Source organism: Ascaphus truei, chromosome 7 (genome assembly GCF_040206685.1).
Source record: "Ascaphus truei isolate aAscTru1 chromosome 7, aAscTru1.hap1, whole genome shotgun sequence".
Taxonomy (NCBI): Eukaryota; Metazoa; Chordata; class Amphibia; order Anura; family Ascaphidae; genus Ascaphus; species Ascaphus truei.
In genome coordinates, this window is record NC_134489.1 from 106,484,798 (window position 1) to 106,507,637 (window position 22,840).

General features: G+C 51.4%; 1 protein-coding gene across 8 annotated transcripts in view; it reads left to right on the plus strand.

Annotated features, from left to right (window-relative positions):
• Nucleotides 1-22,840, plus strand: part of EPB41L5 (erythrocyte membrane protein band 4.1 like 5) — a 115,948-nt gene that overhangs the window by 27,510 nt on the left and 65,598 nt on the right. For all 8 annotated transcript variants that reach the window (XM_075609779.1, XM_075609787.1, XM_075609785.1 and 5 more), the window contains exons 3-7: nt 11,401-11,505; nt 16,978-17,020; nt 18,940-19,018; nt 20,488-20,532; nt 21,157-21,209. In XM_075609779.1, the coding sequence (XP_075465894.1) occupies nt 11,401-11,505; nt 16,978-17,020; nt 18,940-19,018; nt 20,488-20,532; nt 21,157-21,209 (325 nt within the window). The remainder of the gene's footprint in view (nt 1-11,400; nt 11,506-16,977; nt 17,021-18,939; nt 19,019-20,487; nt 20,533-21,156; nt 21,210-22,840) is intronic.

The window sequence follows — 22,840 nt, forward strand, 5'->3', positions numbered from 1 at the left end:
ACCCACCCAGTCACCCACCCACCCAGTCACCCACCCACCCAGTCACCCACCCACCCAGTCACCCACCCACCCAGTCACCCACCCACCCAGTCACCCAACCCACCCAGTCACCCACCCACCCAGTCACCCAACCCACCCATCCAGTCAAATCCAGTCACCCACCCATCCAGTCACCCACCCACCCATCCAGTCACCCACCCACCCATCCAGTCACCCACCCACCCATCCAGTCACCCACCCACCCAGTCAGTCACCCACCCACCCAGTCAGTCACCCACCCACCCAGTCAGTCACCCACCCACCCACCCACCCAGTCACCCACCCAGTCACCCACCCAGTCAGTCAGTCAGTCACCCACCCACCCAGTCAGTCACCCACCCACCCAGTCAGTCACCCACACACCCACCCACCCAGTCACTTTCACTCAGTCAACCACCCACCCACCCAAGTCACCCACCAAGTCAAGTCACCCACCCACCCAGTCACCCACCCACCCAGTCAACTCAGTCAACTCAGTCACCCACCCACTCAGTCACCCATCCAGTCACTCAGTCACCCACCCAGTCACTCAGTCACCCACCCATTCAGTCACCCATTCAGTCAGTCACCCAGTCACCCACCCATTCAGTCAGTCAGTCAGTCACCCACTCACCCACCCAGTCACCCACTCACCCACCCAGTCAGTCACCCACTCACCCACCCAGTCAGTCACCCACTCACCCACCCAGTCAGTCACCCACTCACCCACCCAGTCAGTCACCCACTCACCCACCCAGTCAGTCACCCACTCACCCACCCAGTCAGTCACCCACTCACCCACCCAGTCAGTCTCCCACTCACCCACCCAGTCAGTCTCCCACCCAGTCAGTCTCCCACCCAGTCAGTCTCCCACCCAGTCAGTCTCCCACCCAGTCAGTCTCCCACCCACCCACTCTCCCACCCACTCTCCCACCCACTCTCCCACCCACTCTCCCACCCACTCTCCCACCCACTCTCCCACCCACTCTCCCACCCACTCTCCCACCCAGTCTCCCACCCAGTCTCCCACCCAGTCTCCCACTCAGTCTCCCACTCAGTCTCCCACTCAGTCTCACCCATTCAGTTTCCCACTCACCCACCCATTCAGTTTCCCACTCACCCACCCATTCAGTTTCCCACTCACCCACCCATTCAGTTTCCCACTCACCCACCCATTCAGTTTCCCACTCACCCACCCATTCAGTTTCCCTCTCACCCACCCATTCAGTCTCCCACTCACCCACCCATTCAGTCTCCCACTCACCCACCCATTCAGTCTCCCACTCACCCACCCATTCAGTCTCCCACTCACCCACCCATTCAGTCTCACACTCACCCACCCATTCAGTCTCACACTCACCCACCCATTCAGTCTCACACTCACCCACCCATTCAGTCTCACACTCACCCACCCAGTCTCACCCAAAACCACCCACCCAGTCACTGACCCCACCCAACCACTCACCGACCCCACCCACTCACCGACCCCACCCACCCACTCACCGACCCCACCCACCCACTCACCGACCCCACCTACCCACTCACTGACCCCACCTACCCACTCCCTGACCCATCCAGTCACCGACCCCAGTCACTGACCCACCCAGTCACCGACCCTGAAAAAGTCACCGTCACCGACCCACCCACCCACCCAAAGTCACCCACCCACCGACCCAAAGTCATCCACCCCCCGACCCAACTCACCCACCCACTGACCCAACTCTCCCACCCAACCACCGACCCAAAGTCACCCACCCACCCAAAGTCACCCACCCACCGACCCAAAGTCAAACCGACCCAAAGTCACCCACCCACCCACCGACCCAAAGTCACCCACCCACCGACCCAAAGTCACCCACCCACCCACCGACCCAAAGTCACCCACCCACCCACCGACCCAAAGTCACCCACCCACCGACCCAAAGTCACCCACCCACCGACCCAAAGTCACCCACCCACCGACCCAAAGTCACCCACCCACCGACCCAAAGTCACCCACCCACCGACCCAAAGTCACCCACCCACCGACCCAAAGTCACCCACCCACCGACCCAAAGTCACCCACCCACCGACCCAAAGTCACCCACTCAGTCACCAACCCACCCACCCACTCAGTCAAGTGTCACCCACCCACACAGTCACCCACACACTCAGTCAACTCAGTCACCCAACTAGCTGTCAAGGGGGGGGGGGGAGCCTAACCCTGTCGTACGCCCCCCCCCAAAATTACATCCCGCGCAACGCCGGGTCTCTCAGCTAGTGTACAATATATGCACACTGGTACTGTGTGTACAATATACGCACACTGGTAAACAAACAATTATAAGCCCTCTAAAAAGCGCTAATCTACACAATGTGAATGAATAGTGATTACAAGTTAAGGTGAATAGCCCTAAAGTGATCAACAAATATATGTGAAAAACAAATAAATAAATGAAAATAGTGAAAAAAAGCAGCCTATGGGACAAAAAATCAACAGGTTATTCCAAACCTGTACAAGCCAAAATACATACAAATAAATTGTCCCAGGCGCTGTGAATAAAGTCCAATGAACCCCAATACCGTGAACCAATTGGGCAGTCTTTGGTAAGGCTTCCTATGCCAGATAGATGATCTTGATAGTTTGGTGGACAGGCAGGGGTGTTGTCTGATCTGGTGTTATGATGCTTCTGTAATCATAGAGAAAAAAGACAGCAGGACACGCACATGGCGTGGTATGGCTTTTTCAATCACCCCCCTTGCCTAGAACCCTGAAATCCTACTTACAGGATGAGGGCTCTCATGTACAGTTGAGAGAATCTGTGCCTCACGTCTCCATCCCTCACAGCGTCACACGGATCCACGTGGTCTGGTCTGCAGGGATCCCCTTATTCGGCGTTGATGGTACCAGCACTCCCACAGATGTTCACATGTGGGGGAAGGGGGGGGGTTGGAGACGGGGAAAGATTGTAGAAATAGACTAGTGTGATAACGTTCAGGGTATTTATTAACACACACAAACACAATAAAATCACACTTACAATCTAAAAGAATGGTGAGCTCCGCTCAAAATGCCGTCCGCAGCTTGTGCAGTTTCCAGTGTTGCTCAGGGAACGGTCACCACGCGCTGTACTCGATTCCGGATCTCGAGTGACGTCAGCGGTGGATCAGACCGGGACTCTCCTCACACTAGGAACTACGGGTGCCCGGGCAGCTCAATTCACTAGGCTCCTCCTCCCTACGCGTTTCGTACTGGTACTGTGTGTACAATATACGCGCACTCGCACACTGGTTCTGTGTGTACAATATACGCGCACTCGTACTGTGTGTACAATATACGCACACTGGTACTGTGTGTACAATATATGCGCACTGGTACTGTGTGTACAATATACGCGCACTCGCACACTGGTACTGTGTGTACAATATACGCGCACTCGCACACTGGTACTGTGTGTACAATATACGCACACTGGTACTGTGTGTACAATATACGCGCACTGGTACTGTGTGTACAATATACGCACACTGGTACTGTGTGTACAATATACGCGCACTCGTACTGTGTGTACAATATACGCGCACTGGTACTGTGGGTACAATATACGCGCACTCGCACACTGGTACTGTGTGTACAATATACGCACACTGGTACTGTGTGTACAATATACGCGCACTCGTACTGTGTGTACAATATACGCGCACTCGCACACTGGTACTGTGTGTACAATATACGCGCACTGGTACTGTGTGTACAATATACGCGCACTCATACTGTGTGTACAATATACGCGCACTCGCACACTGGTACTGTGTGTACAATATACGCGCACTCGCACACTGGTACTGTGTGTACAATATACGCGCACTCATACTGTGTGTACAATATACGCGCACTCGCACACTGGTACTGTGTGTACAATATACGCGCACTCGCACACTGGTACTGTGTGTACAATATACGCGCACTCGCACACTGGTATTGTGTGTACAATATACGCACACTCGCACACTGGTACTGTGTGTACAATATACGCACACTCGCACACTGGTACTGTGTGTACAATATACGCTCACTCGTACTGTGTGTACAATATACGCGCACTCGTACTGTGTGTACAATATACGCGCACTCGCACACTGGTACTGTGTGTACAATATACGCGCACTCGTACTGTGTGTACAATATACGCGCACTCGCACACTGGTACTGTGTGTACAATATACGCGCACTCGCACACTGGTACTGTGTGTACAATATACGCACACTCGCACACTGGTACTGTGTGTACAATATACGCGCACTCGCACACTGGTACTGTGTGTACAATATACGCGCACTCGCACACTGGTACTGTGTGTACAATATACGCGCACTCGCACACTGGTACTGTGTGTACAATATACGCGCACTCGCACACTGGTACTGTGTGTACAATATACGCACACTCGCACACTGGTACTGTGTGTACAATATACGCACACTAGCACACTGGTACTGTGTGTACAATATACGCGCACTCGTACACTGGTACTGTGTGTACAATATACGCGCACTCGCACACTGGTACTGTGTGTACAATATACGCACACTCGCACACTGGTACTGTGTGTACAATATACGCACACTCGCACACTGGTACTGTGTGTACAATATACGTGCACTCGCACACTGGTACTGTGTGTACAATATACGTGCACTCGCACACTGGTACTGTGTGTACAATATACGCGCACTCGCACACTGGTACTGTGTGTACAATATACGCGCACTGGTACTGTGTGTACAATATACGCGCACTCATACTGTGTGTACAATATACGCGCACTCGCACACTGGTACTGTGTGTACAATATACGCGCACTCGCACACTGGTACTGTGTGTACAATATACGCGCACTCGCACACTGGTACTGTGTGTACAATATACGCACACTCGCACACTGGTACTGTGTGTACAATATACGCACACTCGCACACTGGTACTGTGTGTACAATATACGCTCACTCGTACTGTGTGTACAATATACGCGCACTCGTACTGTGTGTACAATATACGCGCACTCGCACACTGGTACTGTGTGTACAATATACGCACACTTGCACACTGGTACTGTGTGTACAATATACGCGCACTCGTACTGTGTGTACAATATACGCGCACTCGCACACTGGTACTGTGTGTACAATATACGCACACTCGCACACTCGCACACTGGTACTGTGTGTACAATATACGCGCACTCGCACACTGGTAATGTGTGTACAATATACGCGCACTCGCACACTGGTACTGTGTGTACAATATACGCGCACTCGCACACTGGTACTGTGTGTACAATATACGCGCACTAGCACACTGGTACTGTGTGTACAATATACGCACACTAGCACACTGGTACTGTGTGTACAATATACGCGCACTCGTACACTGGTACTGTGTGTACAATATACGCGCACTCGCACACTGGTACTGTGTGTACAATATACGCACACTCGCACACTGGTACTGTGTGTACAATATACGCACACTCGCACACTGGTACTGTGTGTACAATATACGCGCACTCGCACACTGGTACTGTGTGTACAATATACGCGCACTCGCACACTGGTACTGTGTGTACAATATACGCTCACTCGTACTGTGTGTACAATATACGCGCACTCGCACACTGGTACTGTGGTTGTGTACAATATGCGCGCACTGGTACTGTGGTTGTGTACAATATACGCACACTCGCGCACTGGTACTGTGGTTGTGTACAATATGCGCGCACTGGTACTGTGGTTGTGTACAATATGCGCGCACTGGTACTGTGGTTGTGTACAATATGCGCGCACTGGTACTGTGGTTGTGTACAATATACGCACACTCGCGCACTGGTACTGTGGTTGTGTACAATATACGCACACTCGCGCACTGGTACTGTGGTTGTGTACAATATACGCACACTCGCGCACTGGTACTGTGGTGGCAAGTCTCATCACATTTCCTAATTTCATCCTCCCATCTTTTAGTTGTTGTCTTGGTCTTTCATCTTCATCCAACGATGGTCATTTCTTCTTGCGATATGTCCGGCCCACCGCCATTTTAATTTCTTCCCCCTTGTGATTGAAAACCAATCTCCTTCATTCTTTTTCCTCTCTCTTCTGGGTAATACCCAGCATGCATCTCTCCGTACTTCCCGAGTTGTCTGAAGCTTCTGAATGATCTTCTCATTTAGGGGCCAAGTTTCACAACAATACGTGAGCACGGGCAGGATACACGGGTCACAGCCACACGTGAGCACGGGGAGAATACACGGGTCACACCCACACGTGAGCACGGGCAGAATACACGGGTCACATCCATACGTGAGCACGGGCAGGATACACGGGTCACACCCATACGTGAGCACGGGCAGAATACACGGGTCACACCCACACGTGAGCATGGGCAGGATACACGGGTCACATCCATACGTGAGCACGGGCAAAATACACGGGTCACACCCATACGTGAGCACGGGCAGAATACACGGATCACACCCATACGTGAGCACGGGCAGAATACACGGGTCACACCCACACGTGAGCACGGGCAGGATACACGGGTCACACCCATACGTGAGCACGGGCAGAATACACGGGTCACACCCACACGTGAGCATGGGCAGGATACACGGGTCACATCCATACGTGAGCACGGGCAGAATACACGGGTCACATCCATACGTGAGCACGGGCAGATTACACGGATCACACCCATACGTGAGCACGGGCAGAATACACGGGTCACATCCATACGTGAGCACGGGCAGAATACACGGGTCACACTCACACGTGAGCATGCGCAGAATACACGGGTCACACCCACACGTGAGCACGGGCAGAATACACGGGTCACATCCATACGTGAGCATGGGCAGAATACACGGGTCACATCCATACGTGAGCATGGGCAGAATACACGGGTCACACCCACATGTGAGCAGGGGCAGAATACACGGGTCACACCCACATGTGAGCACAGGCAGGATACACAGGTCACACCCACACGTGAGCACGGTCAAAATACACGTGTCCCATCCATACGTGAGCACAGGCAGAATACACGGGTCACACCCACACGTGAGCATGGGCAGGATACACGGGTCACATCCATACGTGAGCACGGGCAGAATACACAGGTCACACCCACATGTGAGCAGGGGCAGAATACACGGGTCACATCCATACGTGAGCACGGGCAGAATAAACGGGTCACACCCACACGTGAGCACGGGCAGAATACACGTGTCCCATCCATACGTGAGCACGGGCAGAATACACGGGTCAATCACTTTCCTCTTGAGGCAGAGCAGATAAAGATATTTAGATATCATGTCACCCTAATTGTATTTCACTGTGCAATGGCTGTAGTTTTTAGATGTATCTGTCCCTTTGTATGCGTGCGCAGTATTACAGCAGACAACAAAAAGATTAAAACATTTAGCGTCGCTGCAGGATTATTGCAGTTCCCACTCGGGGGGCAGTGACCGGATTTTGCGCTGCACAATATTTAGCGATCTTTGTCCCCACGTTGGAGCTGTGTAAATATTTCTCTTGCCGTTATTTGTGGAATTCCTTAGCGGCCTGGCTCCTGTTTCTCGGTCTCCGGGCAGAACAATGCACATTTCACAACGCGCTCATTAGAACACAAAGGGTCCTTTGAAGCATTACTTAGAGAGTGGCTCGCGGCGGCAGCGAGGAGAGCATGCCTCGTTACTGCGGGGCCGAGCGGTTAAAGGCTGAGTCCTGCACTTTTCTGTTTGTTTTATCTGGGAATGCATTCCTCTAATTCTCTGCACACGGCCCGGCGTTTAAGGGACAGACCTAGTGGTACCGGCAAAGCAGCGGTACCGGCAAAGCAGCAGGGCGACAAGCACTTGGGTTCATCAACGGTTTCCCTGAGGGCAGATAGCGCATTACTCGCAAGCTGACGGAGAAAGACGCTGGCGGTTATTCCCATGTGATTGAGTCCAGATCCTCAGCAATGCAGAGGCGGCCACTTTACATGGAGGGTCAAACGCAAATTTATTATATCAAAATAATAAACATACCGGGGGAATTGATGATGAAATGAAACCAGATGAAGTGTGTGATATATCCTTTCTTGTAACTGCAGGTCGCTGCTCACAGCTGCTTTGTATCCAATCTACTTTTGTCATTAATGGTTTCACCATTTATATTTTTAATGGCTTTATCGATTTTGTGCTTGAAAGCCCAACTGTGAGTGACCATAATCAATATTGAGATAATAATGACTTTACTTCATATAGCGCTTTTCTCCCAATGGGACACACAGCGCGTCACAATTAAAGTACAGCGCGCCGAACGCAGCACGGGGAGATGGTGACCTGCCCGAGGTCACAAGGAGCTGACGCTGGGAGTTGAACCAGGTTCCCCTGAATCAAACTCTGGCTCATTGTTTACACTGCAGGGGTCTCAAACCCAGTCCTCAAGGGCCCTAGGGTTGCCAAGTGTCCAGTATTGAACCGGACTGTCCGGTATTTGGACACTGTCCAGTAACAAATGAGAGGTATTACTTGACATGTATGTGTATATCGGTATTACCTCTCTGGGCGTGTGTGTCCGGTATTACCTCTCTGGGCGTGTGTGTCCGGTATTACCTCTCTGGGCGTGTGTGTCCGGTATTACCTCTCTGGGCGTGTGTGTCCGGTATTACCTCTCTGGGTGTGTGTGTCCGGTATTACCTCTCTGGGCGTGTGTGTCCGGTATTACCTCTCTGGGCGTGTGTATGTGTATACCGGTATTACCTCTCTGGGCGTGTATGTGTGTCCTTTATTACCTCTCTGGGCGTGTATGTGTATACCGGTATTGCCTCTCTGGGCGTGTATGTGTATACTGGTATTACCTCTCTGGGCGTGTATGTGTATACCGGTATTACCTCTCTGGGCATGTGTGTCCGGTATTACCTCTCTGGGCGTGTATGTGTATACCGGTATTACCTCTCTGGGAGTGTATGTGTATACCGTTATTACCTCTCTGGGCGTGTATGTGTATACCGGTATTACCTCTCTGGGCGTGTGTGTGTATGCCAGTATTACCTCTCTGGGAGTGTATGTGTATACCGGTATTACCTCTCTGGGCGTGTATGTGTATACCGGTATTACCTCTCTGGGCGTGTATGTGTATACCGGTATTACCTCTCTGGACATGTATGTGTCCGGTATTACCTCTCTGGGCGTGTGTGTCCGGTATTACCTCTCTGGGCATGTATGTGTCCGGTATTACCTCTCTGGGCGTGTATGTGTCCGGTATTACCTCTCTGGGCGTGTGTGTCCGGTATTACCTCTCTGGGCGTGTGTGTCCGGTATTACCTCTCTGGGCGTGTATGTGCATACCGGTATTGCCTCTCTGGGCGTGTATGTGTATACGGGTATTACCTCTCTGGGCGTGTGTGTCCGGTATTACCTCTCTGGGCGTGTGTGTCCGGTATTACCTCTCTGGGCGTGTATGTGTATACCGGTATTACCTCTCTGGGCGTGTATGTGTATACTGGTATTACCTCTCTGGGCGTGTATGTGTATACCGGTATTACCTCTCTGGGCGTGTATGTGTATACCGGTATTACCTCTCTGGGCGTGTATGTGTATAGCGGTATTACCTCTCTGGGCGTGTATGTGTATACCGGTATTACCTCTCTGGGCGTGTATGTGTCCGGTATAATCTCTCTGGGCGTGTATGTGTCCGGTATTACCTCTCTGGGCGTGTATGTGTATACCGGTATTACCTCTCTGGGCGTGTATGTGTATACCGGTATTACCTCTCTGGGCGTGTATGTGTCCGGTATTTCCTCTCTGGGCGTGTATGTGTATACCGGTATTACCTCTCTGGGCGTGTATGTGTCCGGTATTTCCTCTCTGGGCGTGTATGTGTCCGGTATTTCCTCTCTGGGCGTGTATGTGTCCGGTATTTCCTCTCTGGGCGTGTATGTGTCTGGTATTTCCTCTCTGGGCGTGTATGTGTCTGGTATTACCTCTCTGGACGTGTGTGTCTGGTATTACCTCTCTGGGCGTGTATGTGTCCGGTATTTCCTCTCTGGGCGTGTATGTGTATACCGGTATTACCTCTCTGGGCGTGTATGTGTATACCGGTATTACCTCTCTGGGCGTGTATGTGTATACCGGTATTACCTCTCTGGGCGTGTATGTGTCTGGTATTACCTCTCTGGACGTGTGTGTCTGGTATTACCTCTCTGGGCGTGTATGTGTCCGGTATTTCCTCTCTGGGCGTGTATGTGTCTGGTATTACCTCTCTGGACGTGTGTGTCTGGTATTACCTCTCTGGACATAGTGACCTGACTAGCTTGGGGGCCCCGCTGTTCTAGGAGACTGGGCAGCTTCCTCCATCCTGATTAGCTGCATTACCCAGCAGCAGCCAATCAGAAAGTGGTGCCAGGAGTTTGGGAGTGGGCTAAGGAGAGGAGGAAAAAGCATGGAGCAGTGTGTGTGTGTGTGTGTGTGTGTGTGTGTGTGTGTGTGTGTGTGTGTGTGTGTGTGTGTGTGTGTGTGTGTGTGTGTGTGTGTGTGTGTGTGTGGCGTTACACCTTTCACCTTTCACCATTTGTGTCAAGTATTTTTTGTAGAAGCCGCCCGGCAACCCTACTCGAGGGCCACAAACACGCCAGGTTTTATGGATATCCCTGCTTCAGCACAGGTTGCTCAGTCAAAGACTGTGCCACCTTTTGAAGCAGGGATATCCATAAAACCTGGCCTGTTGGTGGCCCTTGAGGACGGAGTTTGGGACCCCCTGGTCTTGACTCCCTGAGCTAATCAATTCATACCAGTTTCCGTTGGGGGTAGAAAGGGCTCCTATCTATTGGAACGGTTTAACGAGATCATGACCCTAAAGGGGAGAATGTAACATCCTGGTGCAAGGAGCTCGCAGTCTAAGCGGTAAAGATAATCCAATGTAAATGACCACAAACCATGGAAACTTTAATATATGTGCATGTTCTTGTATCCTTTTATAATCCGATGCCACATACTGAGTTACGTTATTTCCGAGGTATAGGTATTAAAGTTTAAACGATTTGCTAATGATAATGTGCGATCATGTAGAAGGTTTTTATATATATATATATATATATATAGACAGTGTTCGACAAACCTATACATTTGCTCGCCCCGGGCGAGTGGATTTAACCCCCGGGCGAGTAAATATTGGCCCAAGCAGCACACGTTTGGTACTAGGTGGCGAGTAGATTTTTTTTGTGTGGCGAGTAGATTTTGATTTGTCAACCACTGTGTGTGTGTGTGTGTGTGTATATATATACACACACACACACACACACACACGTGTGCATGCATCCAGGCTCTGCGGGGGTTAATGGTTTCCGTGGGTTTTCATTCCAGAAAAAAGCCAAAGGTCAGGAGCTGTTTGACCAGATCATGTACCACCTGGACCTGATCGAGAAGGATTACTTTGGGCTGCGCTTCATGGACTCGGCACAAGTACCTGTGAGTTGTGGCTTTCAGGGCCGGTTCGTCTTTACGTTCTATTTAATGACGAAGAATTCGAGTTTCCCGTGTGAGCAGATGCACGTGTCTCAGGCCGGTACCCTGCCATTCCCTGTTACCTCTTGGCATGCAGTTCTTCCCCCGCAGCCAGGGATTCTGGGAAATGGCATGCAAATGAGCATCCATCCATATTTAATGACACCAATTTTATTTTATTATTATTATTATTAATACTCCAGCACCTGTAGAATACCCTTAACCCCTTCACTGCCATAGGGGCAGACAACACACGATGGGTTAAGTATCGGGGGAGGATTGCGACCAGGCCTGGATTGCGCACTGGGCGCAGCGCCCGGCGCCTGCGCAGCCCCCGAGGAAATCCGAAAAAGTTTTCTCTCAGATTACTCAAAAATGAGAGAAGAAAAATGCAAAATCAAACGGAATAATTTCCTTTAATTGAATTACTTTACAAAACCTTTTTATTATTATTAATAATAATAATAATAATACATCTACGCGTGAGTGTGTGAGTGTGTGAGTGTGTGAGTGTGTGAGTGTGTGAGTGTGTGAGTGTGTGAGTGTGTGAGTGTGTGAGTGTGTGCGCGTCTCTTCTTGATCGCGAAATCACGGATTACATCTTCCCATTTCAATTTCTGCATAAGCTCGTTCTCTATTGAGAGTGGCGCCGGGGAAGATGGCCGTTCCTGCCCCGTGGCGCGGGGGAAGATGGCTGTTCCTGCCCCGTGGCGTGGGGGACGATGGCCGTTCCTGCCCCGTGGCGCGGGGGAAGATGGCTGTTCCTGCCCCGTGGCGCGGGGGACGATGGCCGTTCCTGCCCTGTGGCGTGGGGGACGATGGCCGTTCCTGCCCCGTGGCGTGGGGGAAGACGGCCGTTCCTGCCCCGTGGCAAGGGGGAAGATGGCCGTTCCTGCCCCGTGGCACGGGGGAAGATGGCCGTTCCTGCCCCGTGGCACGGGGGAAGATGGCCGTTTCTGCCCCGTGGCACAGGGGAAGATGGCCGTTCCTGCCCCGTGGCGCGGGGGAAGATGGTCGTTCCTGCCCCGTGGCGCAGGGGAAGATGGCCGTTCCTGCCCCGTGGCGTGGGGGAAGATGGCCGCTCCTGCCCCGTGGCGCGGGGGAAGATGGTCGTTCCTGCCCTGTGGCGCGGGGGAAGATGGCCGTTCCTGCCCCGTGGCGATGGGGAAGATGGCCGTTCCTCCCCCGTGGCGCGGGGGAAGATGGCCGTTCTTGCCCCGTGGCGCAGGGGAAGATGGCCTTTCCTGCCCCGTGGCGCGGGGGAAGATGGCCGTTCCTGCCCCGTGGCGCGGGGAAGATGGCCGTTCCTGCCCTGTGGCGCAGGGGGAAGATGGCCGTTCCTGCCCCGTGGCGCGGGGGAAGATGGCCGTTCCTGCCCCATGGCGCGGGGGAAGATAGCCTTTCCTGCCCCGTGGCTGGACCTAGCCGTGGTTCTGTCTACATTTTGGGCTCTGAGAAAGAGCGCCCCCTTCAGTTTGTTCCCAAAACATGGCCAGATACATTGTAATCGCCGTGTTAACGCTTGGAAGAACGTGTCGGCGGAGTGTCTGCTATTTGGGCTCGGTTCCTTTCTGCCCCAGAGTTCTTGTCTGCTATTTGGGCTCGGTTCCTTTCTGCCCCGGAGTTCTCTCGGTTCCTTTCTGCCCCGGAGTTCTCTCGGTTCCTTTCTGCCCCGGAGTTCTCTCTGTTCCTTTCTGCCCCGGAGCTCTCTCTGTTCCTTTCTGCCCCGGAGTTCTCTCGGTTCCTTTCTGCCCCGGAGTCCTCTCTGTTCCTTTCTGCCCCGGAGTTCTCTCTGTTCCTTTCTGCCCCGGAGTCCTCTCTGTTCCTTTCTGCCCCGGAGTTCTCTCGGTTCCTTTCTGCCCCGGAGTTCTCTCGGTTCCTTTCTGCCCCGGAGTTCTCTCGGTTCCTTTCTGCCCCGGAGCTCTCTCGGTTCCTTTCTGCCCCGGAGTTCTCTCGGTTCCTTTCTGCCCCGGAGTCCTCTCTGTTCCTTTCTGCCCCGGAGCTCTCTCGGTTCCTTTCTGCCCCGGAGTTCTCTCGGTTCCTTTCTGCCCCGGAGTTCTCTCGGTTCCTTTCTGCCCCGGAGTTCTCTCGGTTCCTTTCTGCCCCGGAGTTCTCTCTGTTCCTTTCTGCCCCGGAGTCCTCTCTGTTCCTTTCTGCCCCGGAGTCCTCTCTGTTCCTTTCTGCCCCGGAGTTCTCTCGGTTCCTTTCTGCCCCGGAGTTCTCTCTGTTCCTTTCTGCCCAGGAGTTCTCTCTGTTCCTTTCTGCCCCGGAGCTCTCTCTGTTCCTTTCTGCCCCGGAGTTCTCTCGGTTCCTTTCTGCCCCGGAGTTCTCTCGGTTCCTTTCTGCCCCGGAGTTCTCTCGGTTCCTTTCTGCCCCGGAGTTCTCTCGGTTCCTTTCTGCCCCGGAGTTCTCTCTGTTCCTTTCTGCCCCGGAGTTCTCTCTGTTCCTTTCTGCCCCGGAGTTCTCTCTGTTCCTTTCTGCCCCGGAGTTCTCTCGGTTCCTTTCTGCCCCGGAGCTCTCTCGGTTCCTTTCTGCCCCGGAGCTCTCTCGGTTCCTTTCTGCCCCGGAGTTCTCTCGGTTCCTTTCTGCCCCGGAGCTCTCTCTGTTCCTTTCTGCCCCGGAGTTCTCTTGGTTCCTTTCTGCCCTGGAGTTCTCTCGGTTCCTTTCTGCCCCGGAGTTCTCTCTCGGTTCCTTTCTGCCCCGGATTTCCAGATCTGTCGGATTCTAACACACACATCTCGTGACCGCACTCCCGCGCACTCAGGCGACTTCTCCCCACTAACTTGTGGCCTCTCCGACCATTCTGGGCGCCCAGTTACATATAAGGCAATACCGCTGAGCGTATTCTAGAAATCATTTCATAGTCGTGGTATCAATGTATCGCGGTCATACTCTGATTATATTATGGGACCGATACATTGTATGCAATGCAAATACTTATCTATAGATCCACCACGGGGATATACGATTATCAGAGTGCCCGGGATTTACTAAGACTTTAATCCGGCCTTGATTGCAGCCAATCTGGCAGTGAAGGGGTTACATGGCGTTTATGAAAACTGTGATTTTCACCTGTCCTGATGTTTCTATGCAGGTACCTTTCAGTCCATCTCCTGTGCAGCATGCAAGGGGTTAATGTGGTGGCTGCATGTGTCCCAGGGTAAAGGGCCTTTGCTGGCTGTGCTGCAGCGGGATGGGGGGATGGGAACAGGAGGGAGAGCTGTGAATGAGAAGCTGTGTGACTTGTGTTTGCTTCATCTGGGAGTCTGTTTTCTTTCATCTCCTGCACATTCCAGGGGTGGGAAGCTGAGCGCTCTGAGACAGGCACAGATAGGTGCCGGGGGTGCGCTCATCAGCAGCTCAGGGCAGAGGGGGTCTGGGGACAAGGGAAAATGCGCTCTCTAATAGAGAGCCTTTGCATGTACGATCAGCACTAGTGTTAATATGGGGGGTATTAATACTAGTGTGTGTGTGTGTGTGTGTGTGTGTGTGTGACGCACACGGACACTGATCCATGTATACATATTTTGAAACTGTATTATTACTACTCATTGCACTCAAACATTTACATAACAAAACATTTTTATATAACCTTTTAATAATAGAATCAATTTAAATATTATCTTCTAGGAAATTAATCTTCATTAGTTACTGTGACATTTACAATCTATGGAATTCAAAGTGTATGCACATTATTTTGGATCCCTGTGTGTGGGGGATGTTGTTCGTACGCACACTCACAGGCGCACTCACAGGCGCACGCACACACTCACAGGCGCACGCACACACTCACAGGCGCACGCACACACTCACAGGCGCGCACGCACACACTCACAGGTGCACGCACACATGCAGCTCTCCGGGATAAGTGTCACATGTTGTTCTATTCCTGTAGCACAGTGTTCCTCACCCAGGATGCCCGGGAACTCCGGTGCTGCGATCTCTGCCAATGGTGCAGGGAACCCCAGGGGAAAACTCAGCGGGCACGTCCTGCACTGTCTGGAGACATAGAGGCTGCGATACGCATCCCCTCTCCATCTCCAAACCGCGCACAGCGCTCCCACTGAGCAGCGGACGTGTGTGAGGGAAGGGGGAGGGAGGTGAGGGCTTTACATGGGGAGGGGAAGCAAGAGAAGGGGGTGAGTGCGGTGTGTATGATTGAGGGTGAGTGCTGTGCTAGAGGGTGGTGTGTGTGTGGTATGTGCTTTGGAAAAAGAAGGATGAGTGTTTAGGCCAGGAGGGGGTGCGTGGGGCCTGAACAGCAGGGGTGCCCCGGCTAAGAGAGATAACGAACCCCTGCTCTATGAGTAACCGCTGCTCTATAAGTAACCCCTGCTCTATGAGTAACCGCTGCTCTATAAGTAACCCCTGCTCTCAGTAACCGCTGCTCTATGTGTAACCGCTGCTCTATGAGTAACCGCTGCTCTATAAGTAACCCCTGCTCTCAGTAACCGCTGCTCTCAGTAACCGCTGCTCTATGTGTAACCGCTGCTCTATGAGTAACCGCTGCTCTATAAGTAACCCCTGCTCTCAGTAACCGCTGCTCTATGTGTAACCGCTGCTCTATGAGTAACCGCTGCTCTATAAGTAACCCCTGCTCTCAGTAACCGCTGCTCTATGAGTAACCCCTGCTCTATGAGTAACCGCTGCTCTATGAGTAACCGCTGCTCTATGAGTAACCCCTGCTCTATGAGTAACCGCTGCTCTATGAGTAACCGCTGCTCTATAAGTAACCCCTGCTCTCAGTAACCGCTGCTCTATGTGTAACCGCTGCTCTATGAGTAACCGCTGCTCTATAAGTAACCCCTGCTCTCAGTAACCGCTGCTCTATAAGTAACCCCTGCTCTCAGTAACCGCTGCTCTATGAGTAACCGCTGCTCTCAGTAACCGCTGCTCTATGAGTAACCGCTGCTCTATGAGTAACCGCTGCTCTATAAGTAACCCCTGCTCTCAGTAACCGCTGCTCTATGAGTAACCGCTGCTCTATGAGTAACCGCTGCTCTATGAATAACCGCTGCTCTCAGTAACCGCTGCTCTATGAGTAACCGCTGCTCTCAGTAACCGCTGCTCTATGAGTAACCGCTGCTCTATGAGTAACCGCTGCTCTATGAGTAACCGCTGCTCTATGAGTAACCGCTGCTCTATGAGTAACCGCTGCTCTATGAGTAACCGCTGCTCTCAGTAACCGCTGCTCTATGAGTAACCCCTGCTCTGAGTAACCCCTGCTCTATGAGTAACCGCTGCTCTATAAGTAACCCCTGCTCTCAGTAACCGCTGCTCTATGAGTAACCGCTGCTCTATGAGTAACCGCTGCTCTATGAGTAACCGCTGCTCTATGAGTAACCGCTGCTCTATGAGTAACCCCTGCTCTATGAGTAACCCCTGCTCTATGAGTAACCGCTGCTCTATGAGTAACCGCTGTATCTTTCCTTTTAGCACTGGCTGGATCACACTAAGAGTATCAAAAAACAAGTCAAAAGTAAGTAGTGTGTGTCGTGTGTGTGGGTGTCGCGTGTTTGTGTCGCGTGTTTGTGTGTTGCTAAAACATGTCTTTACAAAAAATAATCGCCTTTCATAACGGGGGAAACACCGGGTGACAATAGTAATAAGTCCTTGATGCTCTGTGTGTGTGTGTGTGTGTGTGTGTCGTGTGTGTGTGTACCCTTATACTGTGACAGTAACCCGATTTCCTGCTATACAGAGTTATCAGAGTTATCAGAGTTACTGTATCAGACACACACACCATATCTGCCTGACTCAGGCCCTCATTCTCTCCCGTCTCGATTACTGTAACCTCCTGCTGTCCGGCCTTCCTGCCTCTCACCTGTCTCCCCTACAATCTATCCTAAATGCTGCTGCCAGATTCACTCTACTCTTTCCTAAATCTGTCTCAGCATCTCCCCTCATGAAATCCCTCTCCTGGCTTCCGATCAAATCCCGCATCTCACACTCCATTCTTCTCCTCACTTTTAAAGCTTCACACTCTGCTGCCCCTCCTTACATCTCAGCCTTAATTTCTCGCTATACACCACCCCGACTCTTGCGTTCTGCTCAAGGATGTCTTCTTTCTACCCCCTTTTTATCTAAAGCCCTCTCCCGCCTTAAACCTTTTTCACTGACTGCCCCACACCTCTGGTTTGCCCTTCCCCTCTGTACCCGACTAGCACCCTCTCTATCCACCTTTAAGACCCACCTTAAGACACACTTGCTTAAAGAAGCGTATGAATAGCACTGTGGCTATTCTGAACACACAATACATAATGCTTGGCCCCCTGCAGACGCACTTACCAGAACTCCCTCCTACTGTCTCTGTACGTTCTACCTACCTACCAATTAGACTGTAAGCTCCTCGGAGCAGGGACTCCTCTTCCTTAATGTTACTTTTATGTCTAAAGCACTTATTCCCATGCTCTGTTATTTATATTATCTGTTATTTATTTTATTACCACGTGTATTACTACTGTGAAGCGCTATGTACATTAATGGCGCTATATAAATAGAGACATACAGTACAATAAGACCCGCGGGATATCCCTCGCACCGTATTCTGCCGCTGCTGCGATAACTCCTTTTTGCGGCCGTAAGGCGAGGATAATATTCACGGACACTCGGGGGATAGTTTGTAAGAAAGGTGTAATGATGCATTTTACGTTTGTAGAGATGCCCGGATATTTGGGTTCACAAACCTGCTGTCCGAGGGCAGATGTCCGCTCCTGCTTGCACCCCGACCGCCCAACGAGCGCTGGCCTTGTAGTGGGTGCAGGTTGCTATGCACGTGTTACTGCCGCATTGAGCTTGATCTTCCTTCATGGTCCATGTGTGCTCTTGGTGTGTACGCGGAGCAGAGGATGTGTCTGCACGGGCTGTTTGCTCCTCACACGTGTACCAGGACGTGTGCCAGGACGTGTGCCAGGACGTGCGCCAGGACGTGCGCCAGGACGTGCGCTCGTTGGTTATTTCACAAACGCTATTATCTGCGGCTGACATTGCAGTGGAGGATTTGGGCACACAAGGGTTAAAGTTGCAGTCCCACCTGACACCACTGAGGGGGTCCCCATTCCTTCCCACTCCGGGTACCCCCTGCTTCCGGAGAGGGTGCCGGTAGCCTCTCCGGCTTGCGGGGGTGTGAAGCTCCTGCGTCACAATTGACCCGTAAGGCACAGGAGCTTAGAAACGCCGCCATTACGTGAACCCCACTAGCAGAGCTGCGAACGGCACCCCCTACATCAGTCTATGTCTACAAGCATGGGGTCCCTGGAGCCGAGATGAATGGGGTACAGCACCGGGGACCCCCTGCTTCAACCCAATGTAAAATAAAAATGAGCAGCGCGTCACCCTGCCACTGCGGAAGCGAGCAGCGTGGTCAGTAAAAGTTAGTCCTGTTTGTTTCTCTTGCAGTTGGTCCGCCTTACTGTCTCCACGTCCGCGTTAAATTCTACTCCTCCGAACCCAACAATCTCCGAGAGGAGCTGACCCGGTAAGTATGTGCAGCTGGCGCTGTCCCGCTATTGCAAGGGGGGGCCAACTCCACTCCTCAAGGGCCACTGACAGGTCAAGTTTTCAGGATATCCCTGCTTCAGCACAGATGGCTCAATCCGTACCATTGAGCCACCTGTGCCGAAGCTGGGCTATCCCGAATACCTGGCCTGCTGGTGGCCCTTGAGGAGTGGAGCTGACCAACCCTGTGCTAGGGCAACAAATAAAAACCTCGCCACATTCCATCTGCGTCTCTTCCAGCAGCGCTGCCTTTAATCTCTTTCCACCATGAATTATATATGGTACAAAATAAAGCCAGACTGAGTATGACTAAGCGCTTGCAACGGTATAAAAGCTGCTTCTACGTGGAGAAGAAACCGCACGATTGTGCCAACACCATTCATTACAGCCACCGGCCCGACTGACCCTCCCTAGTGTCCGGCAACGCCCCCTTAATAACAGCGTGGCCTTGTCTTTGGCGGCTGACCCCTGCTGGTTATTAATGTGGGCCAGAGGCCAGCAGGGATGGGTGCCGCGTATAACGAACATTTCAGGCGTTTTTTTAATGTCGCACTTAAAAAAAAAAAATTATTATGTAGGGTTCGTTTCCAGTAAAAAAATCTTATTGTTTCCTAAAAGTTAACATGGAAAATAATAACCTTTCATTTAAACAGAACCCTCCCCTATTGTACAAAGCCCCGTCTGTTACTGATGGGGTCCGCCTAGTGAGACCCTTCATAAAAAATTGCATAGCTTCATGTTCAACCAGGTCCCTCCAGCACTGAAGGGGTTACACAATGTTGGCACCGTGTGATAACATGTTCTGCACCCTCCGCTGGAAGTAACGAGACTGTGGCAGCGATCACGGTAACGGTCGGCATTTCTCTTGGTGGTTTGTTAGTCGGTGACAGTTTCTGCAGAGAATTACAGACGTCGCGTGACGACTGGCGCTGACCTCGCGTGTCCCCGCGGGTTTACCTTGACTGGCATGTGAATCATGTGACAAATGTAACTATTGTCAGTGATATGTCTAGTAAGTTAAAACGTGATGGTTAATGCTGGTAAAACATGAATTTACAGGGCACTATAATCCCAGCATGCACCACCTCCCAGCGCTCGCAGTCCGATGTCTCCGGCCTAGCGTTGTGGCCCTGACCACGGTTACATCATCTGTGAACTTTTCTGCGACATATTTTAAACTTTGCGTTTCTTTTGCTTTGCGCTGCTGGGCGGCATTGTGACAGGGATAACTTATCCCTGTTACAAAGAGCTTACAATCTCATTGTGCCCACGGTTACGGAGGGGTTACCACGAATTGTTTGTTCCTGATATTTTGTGACAATGTCCTGTATCTTGGCCAGTGTGCGAGAATAAAATGCTGTAAGACGTCCAGATTCCTGCAGGAACAATCCCAGGACTTGTAAGTCCATCCCAGGCACATCGCATCAATGTCTTCCCTCTCTTTCCCAGCTATCTGTTTGTTCTCCAGTTGAAACAAGATGTCCTCAGTGGAAAGTAAGTGCTGGTTTTGCCATTGGCTCTGTACACAGCGTTTCCCACAGAGATTTGTTTGCAGTAGGCCGTTATCTTTGTATGTTACTGGCAGGCAGTGTATGGACACTGCTCTCCCTGGGAAAGGGCAGGTAGGCACCAGGGTTGTGGAAGCACGGGCCAAAGATGCTGGTGAGTTCTCACAGAAGATGGTGCAATGCATTAGTGTCAGGTTTATTCAGTTAGGAATCAATCACCCCTTTATTACAGCACCATGTCTACCAGGGCCCCAAAGTACTTAAAGTATTAATGTCCCATGTGTTATTGGTAATCTGCTTTACTTCTGTTTGCTCCGGAACATTTGCCTCGCTGCTGTTGTATGAAACACCAGGGGAAATAGGAAGGGAGAGAGAGGACAGCTTAGTCATGTTCCAAACCAAGAGGGACACGAATGTGGATTAGTGAGGAATCTCTGGACACTGCAGCCTTTCAGTGTCACAAATGTCACATCTCAGATGGGCACCTCCAGAGCCCTAAGTATCCAGGATATTCATATTATTTCCTGTGCGAGTTTTGTAAGCAATGCCTCTGACACTGGGGTGATAACACTGGCACCTTTACCTAACTTTTTCTCTCTTTATATTAAAGGTTGGAGTGTCCCTTTGACACAGCCGTGCAGTTGGCAGCTTATACCTTGCAAGGTAAGCGGCTCTTTCATGAAGCTACCTTAAATGTTCAGTGTTAAATCATGATATCTGATGATTCAGCTGTGATCATCTTATGATGTAGCATGGATTGGCACTGAACATTTGCCGGGGAATGTACCGGTGTGCACTGGTCTTTGAAAAGGCACAGATTAAAAATGTTACTCTAAACAGGATAAATAACTTTGTAAAATCACCCGAACTCTGCTTTTCGTTGTAAATATGTCTGGGTTACTGTTTGGTCTTCAGGAAATTGCTGGATCACATACAGCTGTCCTGGTTTGAAGTTTGGTAGCTTTATTCCATTTGGGTTTCGTGTGACCACACGAATGGTGACCAACCTTCGAAAACCAAATTTCCCAATGACGGAAAAATCGTCGCCTGCAAGAAAGGTGACATTTTCCAAGCGGCACCCAAATTAGTACAACTTCTCTCCTGAAGCGTCAGGGACGTCCCACAGACCCGATGTTTCACTGCACCGTGTCTTCCTTTTAAGCAGCGGAGCACATTGCTAGGACACCCCGTACACTACCTCTGTATATTTTTGGGGCTCAGGTAACCCTGTTCTGACTCAGCCCGGACAGGACCGTGGTTGCTTTAATGCAAACTGTCCTGAAGACGCTTCCGGACCCGAGATGTGAACGTGCAATACACCGGGCTGTATAATGTGTGTACAGCCCAACCCCACGGAAGAACATGGCCCCTTCTACCTGCTTCCCTTCGTTCTGCATGTATCCCACCTACGCGCGTTTTAACTTCTTATTGTGCGTGTAATTGATGGGGTTCTCCGCTGAAGTCGGTATGTTCGTTGATTGTATCTGCAGTGTGATGTCCTGATGGACTTTTTGGTGTGTGTGTGTGTGTGTGTGTGTGTGTGTGTGTGTGTGTGTTATCTCTGGCTGCGACACGATAAGGGTTTAACTTGCTTGAGCCTGCTGGCAGTCTTTGTACAGTTGCTGCTTCCTTTCAAGGTTTGATAGTCTCCTGAATCCCGGATTTATAGGGAATGATCAGTCCTGGGGCGGTAAGCTTCCTGTCTGGCTGCTGGACAGATAAGTAGATTGTATTTAAATGAGATGGGGAACTAAGCCGGATTTAGCAGCATCACGTCCAGCGGCCGGGAGACACCAATACTGGCAGAGAGAACCTGAAGGAGCGTCGTCGTATCTCGCCGTGTAAAAGGTTTAAACCCCTTGTCAATATGTGATTCATCAGGGGGGAATTGGGGAGGGGGCAACTGCAGTCCTCAAGGGCCATCAATAGCCCAGGTTTTCAGGATATCTCTGCTTCAGCACAGGTGGTGCAGTCTTCGACTGAGCCACTGATTGAGTCACCTGTGCTGAAGCAGGGATATCTTTAAAACCTGACCTGTTGGTGGTGGCCCTTGAGGGCTGGTGTTGGCCACTCCTGTATTACATGTTGTTCTGGCAGTAAAGGGGTAGAATAATACTGTCCCCCCTGTCAGCAAAATAATATTGCCCCCCTGTTCGGCAAAATAATACTGTCCCTCCATCGACAAAATAATACTGTCCCCCCTGTCAGCAAAATAATACTGTCCCCCCTGTCAGCAAAATAATACTGTCCCCCCTGTCAGCAAAATAATACTGTCCCCCCTGTCAGCAAAATAA